This window comes from Tenrec ecaudatus, chromosome 2 (assembly GCF_050624435.1).
Source record: "Tenrec ecaudatus isolate mTenEca1 chromosome 2, mTenEca1.hap1, whole genome shotgun sequence".
Taxonomy (NCBI): domain Eukaryota; kingdom Metazoa; phylum Chordata; class Mammalia; order Afrosoricida; family Tenrecidae; genus Tenrec; species Tenrec ecaudatus.
Genome location: NC_134531.1, coordinates 42,830,452 through 42,843,430, shown reverse-complemented (window position 1 = coordinate 42,843,430; position 12,979 = coordinate 42,830,452). Strand labels below are relative to the sequence as shown.

At 43.1% G+C, this 12,979-nt stretch overlaps 1 protein-coding gene across 5 annotated transcripts in view; it reads right to left on the bottom strand.

Annotated features, from left to right (window-relative positions):
• Positions 1-12,979, bottom strand: part of NNT (nicotinamide nucleotide transhydrogenase) — a 117,895-nt gene that overhangs the window by 30,308 nt on the left and 74,608 nt on the right. For all 5 annotated transcript variants that reach the window (XM_075541010.1, XM_075541009.1, XM_075541012.1 and 2 more), the window contains exons 16-18: positions 12,162-12,322; positions 9,135-9,314; positions 590-749 (exon numbers count right to left, since the gene is read on the bottom strand). In XM_075541010.1, the coding sequence (XP_075397125.1) occupies positions 590-749; positions 9,135-9,314; positions 12,162-12,322 (501 nt within the window). The remainder of the gene's footprint in view (positions 1-589; positions 750-9,134; positions 9,315-12,161; positions 12,323-12,979) is intronic.

Genomic DNA, 12,979 nt, shown 5'->3' with positions numbered 1-12,979 from the left:
CATAACACTTAGCTTTGAAGACCCTACGTTTCTGATACCCTCTTACCTGGTGCTACTCTGACTTTTCCAGGGTTTCCTTAAATGCTTGTTCTTTCTTACCCCAGGCTTCCGCTTTACCCCTTCACACTCTCCTTGGAAAATGTCAGCCAGTGCCCTGGCTTCAACCATCATCTGATGACTCCCAGTCTGTCACTTGCTAAAATAAATCTACAGGTAGTAGGGTTCATGATCTTATTGAAGGAGATCTGTCACTTGAGCTGCAGTTCATCATGCCCACTGTCCCATCTCCACCTCAAACTTAATGCCTCTAAAACAGGGCTTAAATTTTTCTCTCCACCAAAAAAAAAGCCAGTCTCCCAACAACGCTGATGTGCTTACAGGTAAACCAAAAGCTTCAGTTACCTTCCTTCCCCTTTAACCTCTATATTCTGCGCATTCTGTACCGTGGGAATCCACGTTTCTACCTCCATTTCCCCCACTCCACGTTTCTGCTCAAGCTTTTCCCCTGCCTTCCCCACCGCCAGCACTGTCCACCGCCACCTCCCACTGTGTTTTCGGGTTTTTTTTGGTTTTGCTCTTGGTTTTTCACCTGGGGTGATGATAATGTTATTAGCTTCTCGGATCATTTCAATTGCATTGTCAAGGTTGATTTCTGTATGGGTGCCAGAAATCTCCATGGGTTTCCCGTGAGCTGTTGAAGTGGTGCCGTAGCCTCCAAGAATCACATTAGCCAGAGAGCGATTCATTGCCTGGGGAACAAAATTACCCACATCAGAGTTGCAGCCACACACTGTTTTATGTTTTTACAGCTCTCTATGAATCTTACATGCAGCCTTTAAAGGAGTTTATCAGTTAGAGCTTTTATTTTTTGAACCAGGGACCCTTGTTCTAGCTGCCACAATGTATTTCAAGAATTTAAATGACAGCAGGCAAGCAGCGGCACTTTCTCCTCCCATCAGTTGCACACTGGCCTGTTTTCAGTAAACAGGAGTCAATTAGGTTAAAGAAAGTACTTGGAATAAGTACATTTAATGTGTCCAAAGATATTGCATACAAAATAATGCCTGAAATATTCTTTATGTATAAATATTAACATCATTGAAAGCATTAATAATTTCTGATAATGAACCAAGAGGAGGGTCAGGAAAAAATTAATGCTTTCAATGATGTCAATGCCCTAATGTAGCACGAGGTTTTAATTGAGTCATTCATGCTCCTATATGTAAATGGAGACAAAGTTCCACAAAGCTCTAAAGAACATAAGTCATACATGAGACCTCTCAAACATTCAATACTCATTGATTCTGAGAAATCCTTCCTGGTTTTGAATTAAAGAGTTCTGAAATTAAATTAACAAAAAATACGTCCTATCAAATTCTTGCCCGGGAAATTTCCAAAGCCTTGTTTGGACAGTGAGTGTCTGGACCTCAAAAAAGAAAGTCAAACCTACAAGGAGGTTCCATCACCTGTATCCTTCAGTACTGCAGAGGCAGAGCCACTTTAGCCTAGCTTAACTTAAAACAATCAGTGCCTTTTTGTTACAAGAATGAATGGAGGAAAGAATCTTGAAAACATGTCATTAGTGGGTGCCCACTTCTGGTAACGTCCTAGAGAGAGAAAAAGGGAACCAACCACACAGTAGTTTAACCATCAAAGTCAACTTGTTAAACATGTACTTAGAGTGATCTGACCAGTAAGCTGATTCCATGTGTTCTCTTCAAAACGAAAGTATTTTTCATCTCTGAATCTATCACTGCAACATCATTTTTCGACAAACGTTTAGGGTTTTGTTTGATTTCTTACTTTTTTTTTTTTTTTGCTTGTTTGCTTAAGAGTTTCCAGACTATGACGAAGGAGTGGGCTGTCCCATACAGAGGAAGCAGCCTTTGGAAACCCTATAGACAGCGTCTCAACATTGTCAGGAACTGAAAACCTAAGGAAGAGAAGCACGCTACTGTCAGCGAGGAAGCAAAGCCTGAGGAAGAAGGCCTTTGGGCCTTCCTCTGCTGATGTGACACAAGTCAGCATGAGAATAAACAGCTGCAAACATCAGTTAATAATTGGAACTTGTGATGTACAAAATTTAGGAAAATTGAAAGTAGTCGAAAATGAAATGGAGCACCGAAAGATCAATATTCAGAGTCTTAGTGAGCTGAAACGGACTGGATTGGCCATTTTGAATCAGAAAATCACATGGTTTACTATGTTGAGAACGGCACACACCACCAAGAGGAAGGAGATGAGGTTTCGTCCATCATCATAAAGGACACTCCAAGAGCTATCTTGAAGTACATTGCCATCTGTTATAGGAGAGTATCTATATGAATACAAGGAAATCCAATAAATACAACCATTATTCAAGTTTATGCACCAACCACTAAATCTAACAATGAAGAAATTGAAGAAGTGTACCAATACCTTCAGCCTGAAATTGATCAAATGTGTACTCAAGATGCAATGATAATAAATTGCAATTGGAATGCAAAAGTTGGAAAAAAAAAGAAAAAGGAAGGAAAATATAGTTGGAAAAAATAGTCTTGGTGATAAAAATCAGCTGGTGATCACAGGATAGAATTTTCCAAAACTAATGACTTCTTCATAGAAAATGCCTTTTTTTCATTAACACAAAAGGTAACAGACTATACACGTGGACATCTCCAGATGGAAACACAGAAGTCAAATTGACTACATCTGTGGGAAGAGAAGCTGGAGAAGCTCCATATCAACAGATAAAAACCAAGCCAGGAAGCAACAAAACCTACATGGAGGAAGCACACCAGCCTGCGTGTTCATGAGGTGTTGATGGGATCAGGAATCAGGCATCAAAGACCAAGAACAAAAAATCTTATCAATGTGAATGAGGGGGAGGGCAGAGTGGAGACCCAAAACCCATCTGTAGACAATTAGACATCCCCTTACACAAGTGACACAGGAAGAGAAAAGCCAGTCAGGGTGCAGTATAGCACCGATGAAACATACAACTTTCCTCCAGTTCTTTAATGCTGTCCCCGTCCCCCACTGTCATGATGCCAATTCTACCTTACAAATCCGGCTAGACCAGAGTATGTACACTGGTACAGATAAAAGCTGGAAACACAAGGAATCTAGGTCAGATAAACCCCTAAGGACGAGCAATGAAAGTAGCAATATCATGAGGGGAAGGGAAAGGTAGGGGAAGAAAGGGGGAACCGATCACAATAATCTACATATAACCCCCTCCCTGGGGGACAGACAAAAGTGGGTGAAGGGAGACATCAGTCAGTGTAGACATGACAAAATAATAGTAATTTATAAATTATCAAGGGTTCATGAAGGAGGGAGGGTAGGGGAAGGAAGGGGGAAATGAGGAGCTTATACCAAGGGCTCAAGTAGAAAGAAAATGTTTTTAAAATGATGACGGCAACATATGTACAAATGACCTTGACACAATGAATGTATGTAAGTATTGTGGTAAGAGCTGTATGAGCCCCCAGTAAAATGATTTTTTTTTAAACCAACATTTCTGGGGCCAACACTGGAAGAGACAACCAATTGCTCATCTGTAAATTCTTGTTGAAACTGAAGATGATGAAAGCAGGTCCACAGGAGCCAAAATGTGACCTTGCGTACCTACAGCCCACCCGAATTTCGAGACCATCTCAAGAACAGACGTGACACATTAAAGACTAATGAAAGAAGACCTGGTGAGGTGTGGGAGGATATTAGGGGCATTCCACACGAAGAAAGCAAAAGGTCATTAAAAAACAGGAAATTAAAAAATGATCAGCATAAGTGTCCGAACAGACTCTGAAACTTGCTCTTAAATCATAGAGTAGCTACGGCAAATGAATGAAGTCAAAGAACCGAACAGAAACTTTCACAGGGCAGCTCAAGGAGACAATGCAAAATACGGTAATGAAAAGAGCAAACACTGAGAGTGAGAAAAGTAGAAGACAGAACACACTCAGCATATCTTCCACTGAAAAAATCCAAGGCTCCAATAGCAATATTGAGAGATTCTATGGGCAAAATGGTTTAAATGATTGTACGGTTTAAAATCAGGAAAGGTGTGCATCAGGGTGATAGCCTCTCACCACACTCTTTCCATCTGAATGCTGTGCAAATCATCCGACGTGGAATGTGGACTGACGGAGGGCTTATTAACAACCTGTGATGCGCAGATGACAAAACCCGGCTTGCTGAACATGAGGAGGAACTGAAGTACTTGCTGATGAAGATCACGTACTGTAGACTTCAGTATGGACTATAATTCCATGTAAGGTAATCCAAAATCCTCACAAGTGGATCAATAGGTAACATCAAGATAACTGGAGAAAAGGTTGAAGTTGTCAAAGATTATGCCTTGCTTAGATTCACAATCAAGGCTCATGGAAGCAGCAGTCAAGAGATCAAAAGATACATTGCATTAGATAAATATGCTGCACATGACCTCTGAGTATTGAAGAGCAAGGATATTACTTTGAGGACTTAAGGTGCGCCTGACCCAAACCGTGGAATTCTCCATTGCCTCACATGCATGTGAAAGTTGGACACTGAATAAGGAAGCCCGTAGAAGAATAGACACATGTGAATTGTGCTGGAGAAGAATATTGAAAGTACCATGGACTGCCAAAAGGACAAATCCACATCTGCTGGTCAAGCAGAGGAACCACTGTGAGGATTGCAGTTTCGGTTTTTTGTACATCGGGTTGCTATGAGTCGGAACCAATTTGATGGCACCTAACAAGAAGTGATTGATGAGACTGTCCCTTGTGACGCCGACCCGCAGGTTAGAGAGTCCTCAGTCCCCACGACCAAGTGTTTGCAACACTAAGACTTTCTTTTTAAGCTATTAAGCCCGACAAGGAAAACTGTATGGTACATTAAAACGAGCCCCTTACTGCATAGCATTTCAAAGTGCACTGTTAAATAAATACGAAGACAAAGGAAAAGTCATACAGCAAAGTCCAAGCAGGAAGAACGTATATGGCATTTGCTGTCATGTTCAAAAATGAGGCAGCAACAACAGAGAGGGACACTCTCCAGGAGAGGAGCCAGCACAGCGGCGACAATCATGAGGATGCTGCAGGGCCGGGCAACGTTTGACTCTGCTATGCAGAAGGCCCTTAGGAGCGAACTCGATGGCACTAACAGCAAAACAGCAACAAAGCATTTCTCGTTACCTGGTACATCCTAATAAGTTACCGCAAAGTAAAAGAAGAAAAACAAACAACTTTTTGTTTGGTGTGACTTTTGAGTCAGTTCATTCTGTTCTATTTTCACTTAATGTGCAAAAATCTAAAACTGCTGTACCATTTCTGCAAGTCTTCTATTTCTAGGCAATCTGGATCCGATCTGAAGTAGACAAGCAAACACAAACCCACTACCAAAGAGTTGATTCCGACTCACAGGGACCCCAAAGGTCAGAGGAGAACTGGTTCTTTGGTTTCCCAGGTGATTAACCTCTAAGGCAACAGACAGCCTCATCTTTCTTCTGCAAACGGGCTGATGGGTTAGAATCAACTTTATGGTTAGCAGCCCAACGCTTACCCCGCTACATCACTAGGGCTCCTTATCTGAAAGAGAGGGACTGTCAGATCACACAGAAACATGTAAGAGGGCTGCCTGGCATTTCCGTCTCCCAATCACTACCCATGGACAATATCTGCGTCTGCCTTCTCTGACTCGTGTCCGTGCACATAAGACTTCACTTTCACACGCTTCTACTGTCTGTGATAAGCAGGGAAAAGCAAATCAGTCACTGTGCTAGTTGCTTAGACACTGTCAGCAGTTTTCAATTTTTGTAATATTAGGAATTGTGCAACCACAGCATTAGGCTCAGAGGACAACCAAAAGAATTCTTTGTCAGAACAGAAATTCAATTTTAGAGATTTCAGCTTAGGCTGAATAAATAAAATAATTTAAAATATAAGTAAAAATAACAAACCCATTTTGTTCTGATTTGAACTTGTAAATTTTCTGCCGTTAACCCAAAACCTACTACCAGGGAGTCCATTCCCGCTTCCAACTCACAGTGACCTGGTGGGGCAGAGCACAGCCGTCCCCACGGGGCTTCCAAGTCTGTGCCTTTGCACACAGAAGCAGGCTGGCACAGAAACAGGCTGCCACCGCTTCCTCCTGCAGAGTGGGTAGTGGGTTTGAACTGCTCATCTTTTAAGTAGCAGGCACAAGTTCTAACCACCGTACCATCAGGGCCTCTTTTCCTTCAATAAATAAGGAGTCGATATACTGATTACACATTGACCCTTCTGTACCCCCTATCATAACCTATGAAGTGAAGATGGCAAAACTCAGGTTCAGCTAATAGATGAAAGAGTTATCTAATGCTCACTTCACCACAAACTTGAAATCCACCTGAATGTGTCAGGTGCTAAGTCATGAAAAATGGAGAAAAGGTAGAAGTTGTCAGAGATTTTGTCCTGCTTGGATCCACCATCGATGCTCATAGAAGCAGCAGTCAAGAGGTCCAAAGGTGTGTGGCATGGGATAAATATGCTGCATAAGACCTCTTTAGAGCATTTAAAAGCAAAGATGCTACTTTGAACACAAGGGTGGCCTGACCCAAGGTGTGGTATTACCTCATGTGCACGTGAAAGTTGGACACTGACTGAGGAAAACTAAAGAAGAGTCGGTGTGTTTGCATTGTGGTGCTGGAGACGAATACTGAACACACCATGGGCTGTTACAAAGACACACAAATCTGTCTTGGAAGAAATAAGGCCAGAGTGCTCCTTATAGGCAACATAGTTTGCCTTACATACTCTGGACATACTACCAGGAGAGACCACTCCCTGGAGAAGGCAATCTGCTTGGTAAAGCAGAGGGGCAGTGAAGGACAGGAGGACCTCGAGGAGATGGACTGACAGTCGCTGCAAACATGGGTCAGGAACAGAAACCATGGTGAAGATGGTGCAGGACCAGGCAGTGTCTCATTTGTCTGGGCACAGGGTCACTGCGGGCCAGGACTGACGCCATGGAACCTAACAACAGTGGGTGGCCTGCTTCAAGCAGTGCAAAGAGAAAAAAGGAAAGGAAAAAAATTAGATAACCCGAGACTGGGAAATATGAAAAGTAGCAACAACTGAGAGAAAAATATATCAGTACAGAAGTACAGACAGAAAAGAGTATTTTCAACAAGTATTTCTTACTACCTTGATCTACTTACCATCCTGGCCTGTTACTATAATAATTACTATAGTCATTGTAGTTGTTATGCTCATAATAATCAATAAGAGCAAGGAAATGAAGGAACAGACGAAGAGCACAAAAGACAGCAACAGGGAAATGGTGAAATATACAAGCACAAAAAGAAAATCATTTAAAGGAAGAAAAGGAGTTAAGCAATTAACAATGATGATACTCTAAGAATTAATACCAGACCTCTCTACCCCAATATCTGTATGCAAGGTCTTTACTAAAATCCAAATTCTCTCATTCAATTTTAAAATCCGTTTTCTGACAAACCAGGAGTTTCTACAGTAATAATGAAAATCTGCTGCCCCCTGCTGGTCATTCAAACACATCAAACAATAAAATTAAACCAGGGGTTAAGAATTGGTTTTTAGAGAAATCAGTATTTCTGGAACAAATGAGTAAATAATTTTATTCTACATACATTTTTGAAATCCTAAAATCTGTTATTTTTCAAACATGAGACACAAACCTCAAAATTTCCATACATCCCTGAACAACTTGGGCGATTTCACTGATAAGTCTCTTAGGTTACCTTGAAGTAAGGCCATCAAATCCTTTGTTTTACAATATGGTCCATGAGACCAAACATACTTTTTTATCAGGAAGAACTCGTTTCAGCATTCCACTTCTAATGAGGCTTTCTATGACAACCTAATCATTCCCACCGACCTTTTGGTGGGTGTCAAACCCTTAGCCACTGCCCCAGCAGGTGTTCTTAGGACAATGCTGAGGCACTGACGCAGGATGAGTCTGGTTAGATCTTGGGGGTTACAATCCGTGCCACCAGAAAAATCAGGTATGAACTGTTGGGTGGAAAACTACATTGCTCTGTAAGCTTTTACCCAAATCATACTTTTTAAAATTAATAAAATACTTTTAAAACGAAACTCAAAGACTTCATGATCTTAATTTTCTTCCCACTCTATCCAGGAGATTCTTGGTTGTTTAAGCCACCCACTTGATGCATTTCTGTGACAGTAGTGCAAGATAACTACAACACTCTTTCACTGCTAGGAATCCTTCCTAAGACAAAAAATCAAAGATTGCAAAGATTTGTAATGCAAAAGAATGCAAACAACCTAAAACATATAGCAGTAAAATTAAATAAATTATATGTCCGTAAGGGATTCCCTGGTGGCACAGTGGTTATGAGTTGGGTTGTAATCTGCAAGGTCAGCAGGTTCAATACCACCAGCCACTCCTCAGGAGACAGGCTGGGCTTTCTACTCCCATGAAGAGTTCCAGTCTCAGACACCGGGGGCAGTTCTACCCTGTCCCGCAGGGTCCCTGTGCGTCAGAGCTGACTGGGGGCAGTGCGCTTGGTTTGCTTTATGTCCACATGATGAACTAGTCAGTGGTACTTTAATATTTTAAAACGCGTTTTAATAAGAAGTGAACAATACGATACATGAAGCTTTATAAATGAAAGTAAAAGAGTAAACGATACGATCAAACACAGAAAGATGTACGCAACACACACAAGGAAGAGTGAAAGGAATACACCCAAAGTCTAGCTAAGGGCTTATCTCTACATGGAGGGCTAGAAGAATTTCATCTTTATGCTTAATATTCCTGATTATTGATTGTTTTAAAAACCCATTGCCAATTCACAGCAACCCTACAGGAGAGAACAATCGGCTCCTCAAGGTTTCCAATACCGCAAATCTTTATAAGAGCAGAGAACCTCTTTCTCTCACAGAGCACGTCATGGATTTGAACCGTCAACCTTGCAGTTAGCAGCTTAGCGCTTAACCCACTGTGCCACCATGACTCCTAATCTTTAAAAGTACCCTTAGTAATTTAGTCAAAACAAACACTGACCTTTCTGCTGAAGGGAATAAGAGCTGGCATACTAATTTCTACCACAAACGAAAGAAATTACAAGCGCACCCTGGTTTTCAGAAGACCACTTCATTTTCTTTCAAACCTGTGTTTCTTACCACACACATGATGTACGACAGGATCGCGCCAGAGGAGCCGATGAGGGCACCCACGATGGTGAGCAGGTTGTTGTTCAGCAGGAAGCCCTCGGCACACAGGGCCCAGCCTGAGTAGCTGTTCAGCACAGTGATGACGACAGGCATGTCAGCTCCTCCAATGGCAGCTGTCAGAGTCACACCCTGTGACGAAAACCAGTCTCAAAGTTAACAGCCCCTAAATCCACATCTCAGTTCCTGATCATCACAGGTTTTCTGACTGTGAGGGGGACACTGACTTGATACAGCTCTTCCAGCCAAAGTCTTTGTAACACCCACGCAGAGAGGGTGTATTACGGGGCTCTAAGACAGGAATTGGTCAGTTTACAATAAGCCATCTCTGGAACAGGAATGGGAGAATCTAACAACCATCAAGAAAGAGCAAGGAGTGAAGCACACCATTTATATCTCAAGATCCCTACACAGAGCCTTTTCAAGCTCAGAGACAGAGAGGGGTGTGGCGCTGGAGAAGTAGGGACAAAATGTCAGGAAAGCAGTGGCAGAAGAAGCAAAATCACCAGAGAGATTGATGGGCTTCCCAGTTCACAGAGTAAGAAAGCTCGGAAGCTCAGTCCGTGTCTTGGGGCAGGAAACTCCCTTGGGCGCTTAATCTGGGGAGCTAGATCTGCTGGCCCGGGGAACAAGAGCTGAGTGCCTTTGAGGTGAGGCATGTAGTAGAGTGGTTTGCCCTTTGAGAATTTATCCACAAAGTGAAAGGAGTTTGGTAACACTTGCAGGTCCGAGGCCAAGGGGCCATGAGGCGGAGAGGCCCAAGGCCAGAGAGAGTGTGTGGCTGCATGCACAGCTAAGAAGATGCTGTCCTGACTGCAACTGCTGTATCCTAAACATTTCTGATCCTGAATTGTAACCTGTTCCACTTCTCTTAATAAATCCCATCATCATGACTATTTTCTGTGAATTCTGTGTGGCCAGTTCAATGAATTATCAAACCCAGCAGAAAAGCAGAGTCCTGCGAGAGAACAACAGGTCTCACAATGGGTCGAATTTACTGCACAAAGGGTAGATGGCTGGGGCGTGTGTGACTTTGGCTCACTGCAATCAGACTTCGGCTAATGTAGAGTGTGATTCTTTTCCCCTGTGTGAAGTCATGGGATGTCAGATGCTAATTACCATACCAGCATTTACATATACGCCCCATTGCGGTGATGGCTCAGCACCTCTCACCTGACCAATAATACAATTATAAACACTGCTCAGTGGGGTGGGGGGGGGGGCGGGGAATCAAGGCAGTGCTCAAGTGCTCAAAGGCAAGCAGAAACTAGAGCGGAGTCTACCAATCCACCCCACCACTCACTCAAAATTTACTGCATTGAGTCGCTGCCAACAAACAGTGGCCCCAGGTGACAGGGTTGAACTGCTGCTGTGAATTTCCAAGATGGCAAATGCTTATGGGAGTACAAAACCCCTTTTTCTCCCAAGGAACAGCTAGCTGGTGACCTTGTGGACCACAGCCAACCCTAACCATTATGCCAGCAGGCCACCCTCAAACCAGTTCTGAGTCATGGCGCCCCGAGCTGTAGAACTATGTTCCATAGGTTTTCAAGCCTATGCCCGATGGACCTACACTTAGACAAAGAATAACAGTGATGAATGAGTTTCCAAGATTTGTGAATTTTGTATGTGGATCAAAAGGCAGTTGTGCAAACAGAACATGGGAATATTGTGTGGTTTAAAACCAGGAGAGATGTATGCCAAGGTTGTATCCTCTCACCATACTTGTTCAAACTGTATATTGAGCAAGTCATCAGAGAAGCTGGCTTATATGAAGAAGAATGTGGCATCAAGATTGGCGGAAGGCTTATTAACAACCTGCAATATGCAGATGACACAACCTTGCTTGCTGAAAGCGAGGAGGACTTGAGGCACTAGTCAATGAAGATCAAATATTGTAACCTTCAGAATGGATTACAACTCAATGTCATGAACAAAATCCTCATAACTGGACCAATAGGTAACATCAAAGATTTGGTCTTACTTGGATCCACAATCAATACTCACAGAAGCAGTAGTCAAGAGATCAAAATACGTGTTCTATCAGTCAATCTGCTGCACAAGACCTCTTGTGAGTACTGAAAAGTAAGGATGTTATTTTGAGGACTAAGGTGGGCCTGATTCAAGGCATGGTATTTTCCATTGCCTCATATGCCTGTGAAAGCTGGACAGGCATATGAATAAGGAATAAGGAAGCCTGAAGAGGAATCGATGCATTTGAATTGTGGTGCTGGAGAACGGAGTAGCACAGACTGCTAAAGAGACACACAGCTCTCTCTTGGGAGAAGTATGGCCAGAGTGCTCGTTAGAGGTAGGGAGACTTCATCTTACATACTTTGGACATGTCTTCAAAGAAGACCAGTCCCAGGAGAAGGACATCGTGCTTGGCAAAGTAGAGGGACAGCGAGAAATCCTCAATAAGAGGGACTGATACAGTGAGACTGAAAAAATGGGCCCAAGTGTGGGAACAATTGTGGGGATGGCTCGGGGCTTTGTTCTGGTGTGCACACAGTGGCTATTGGTCAGAACTGGCTGAATGGCATGAACAACAACTACTTGATTTGGTGCCAAAAAATGTCCACGGAGGAGGAGAGCAACTAATGTGCAGCGGCCACCATACAGCAAGTGCGGAAAGCCCACAGCTCTACACCGAAAAGCTTGTCACACAGTAGGAAATTCATGAGTGTTATTAACATCCTTCCTGTTTTGAAATTCCCACTCACCAAAACAACCCTCGGGCATTAAAAACCCCAGTCACAAGAATGTCGCCTGTGCCACAACTTTCTATGGGAAATTACATGGAGACAGAGCTATTTTCTTCAACCACTTTTCTCTCTTTCCTAGGTCCTGCGAGAATGAACCTATAACATCTTTTGAAGTCATTTTTCCCCCTAAGCCACCTTGAACAGACTATCAGTCTGTAAACTGACCAAAAAAAACCCTGTTCCTAAGTATGCGCCTTAGCCATTAACATCTTACCATGATAGCAGAGAGAGCCGACACGGAGCCCAGACAGGTAATGCCCATAGTAAAGCTGGGGTCCAGCATGAATGGGATCAGTCCCCCCACACTAGCAGTCAGCAAGCCCGCATTGAGGACGTGCCTTCCAGGGAGCAGGAGAGGAGCAGATTTCAGGATACCTAGAACCAACCACAGGATATTCAGAACCTAGGGTGTGTCACTAGAACCCCCCTACACATTCTCTCACCCCAAATACATGTCATGCAATCCTAAACTCCCAAAACCCAATCTCAGAAAAACAGCCTGGAGTTTAAAGAATCACTTTGGAGCACTGGATATTGACACATAAAAGCAAACTGAAATTCTCACCGTCAGCAGCCATGAATGGGACGGGGAAAGTATAGTTCAACGTAACTGCTGTTCCTTTCCTCACCTGAGTGGTATGACGATGCATTCTCCGTCATAGAACCTGGAAAGCGCCACCCTCCCTACCCCACCTCACCCCCACACATACACACAATCCCTGCCCCCATGGCTACCACAGAAGTTGCTACGTGTGGTTTTATTTATTTAAAACTTCAATAGAGTCCTAAAACAATAGCATTTCAGATGCTATCCAGTGAGCCCAAGGGAGACAAACCCTTACTTGTTGGCTATTTCCAAAGACAAAGCTGAGACAAGAATGTATGAGGTTTGAAGCTGTTTGTGATTTGTTTAGGCTGGAAGGGCCCGGCTTCATAGTAATGACTTGATTACTAAGAGGCAAGACCAAGCTTTCAAACTGTGAACTGGCTTCTCTGGAGACCCACATTTTCCTGAGAGCAGCCAACATGTTT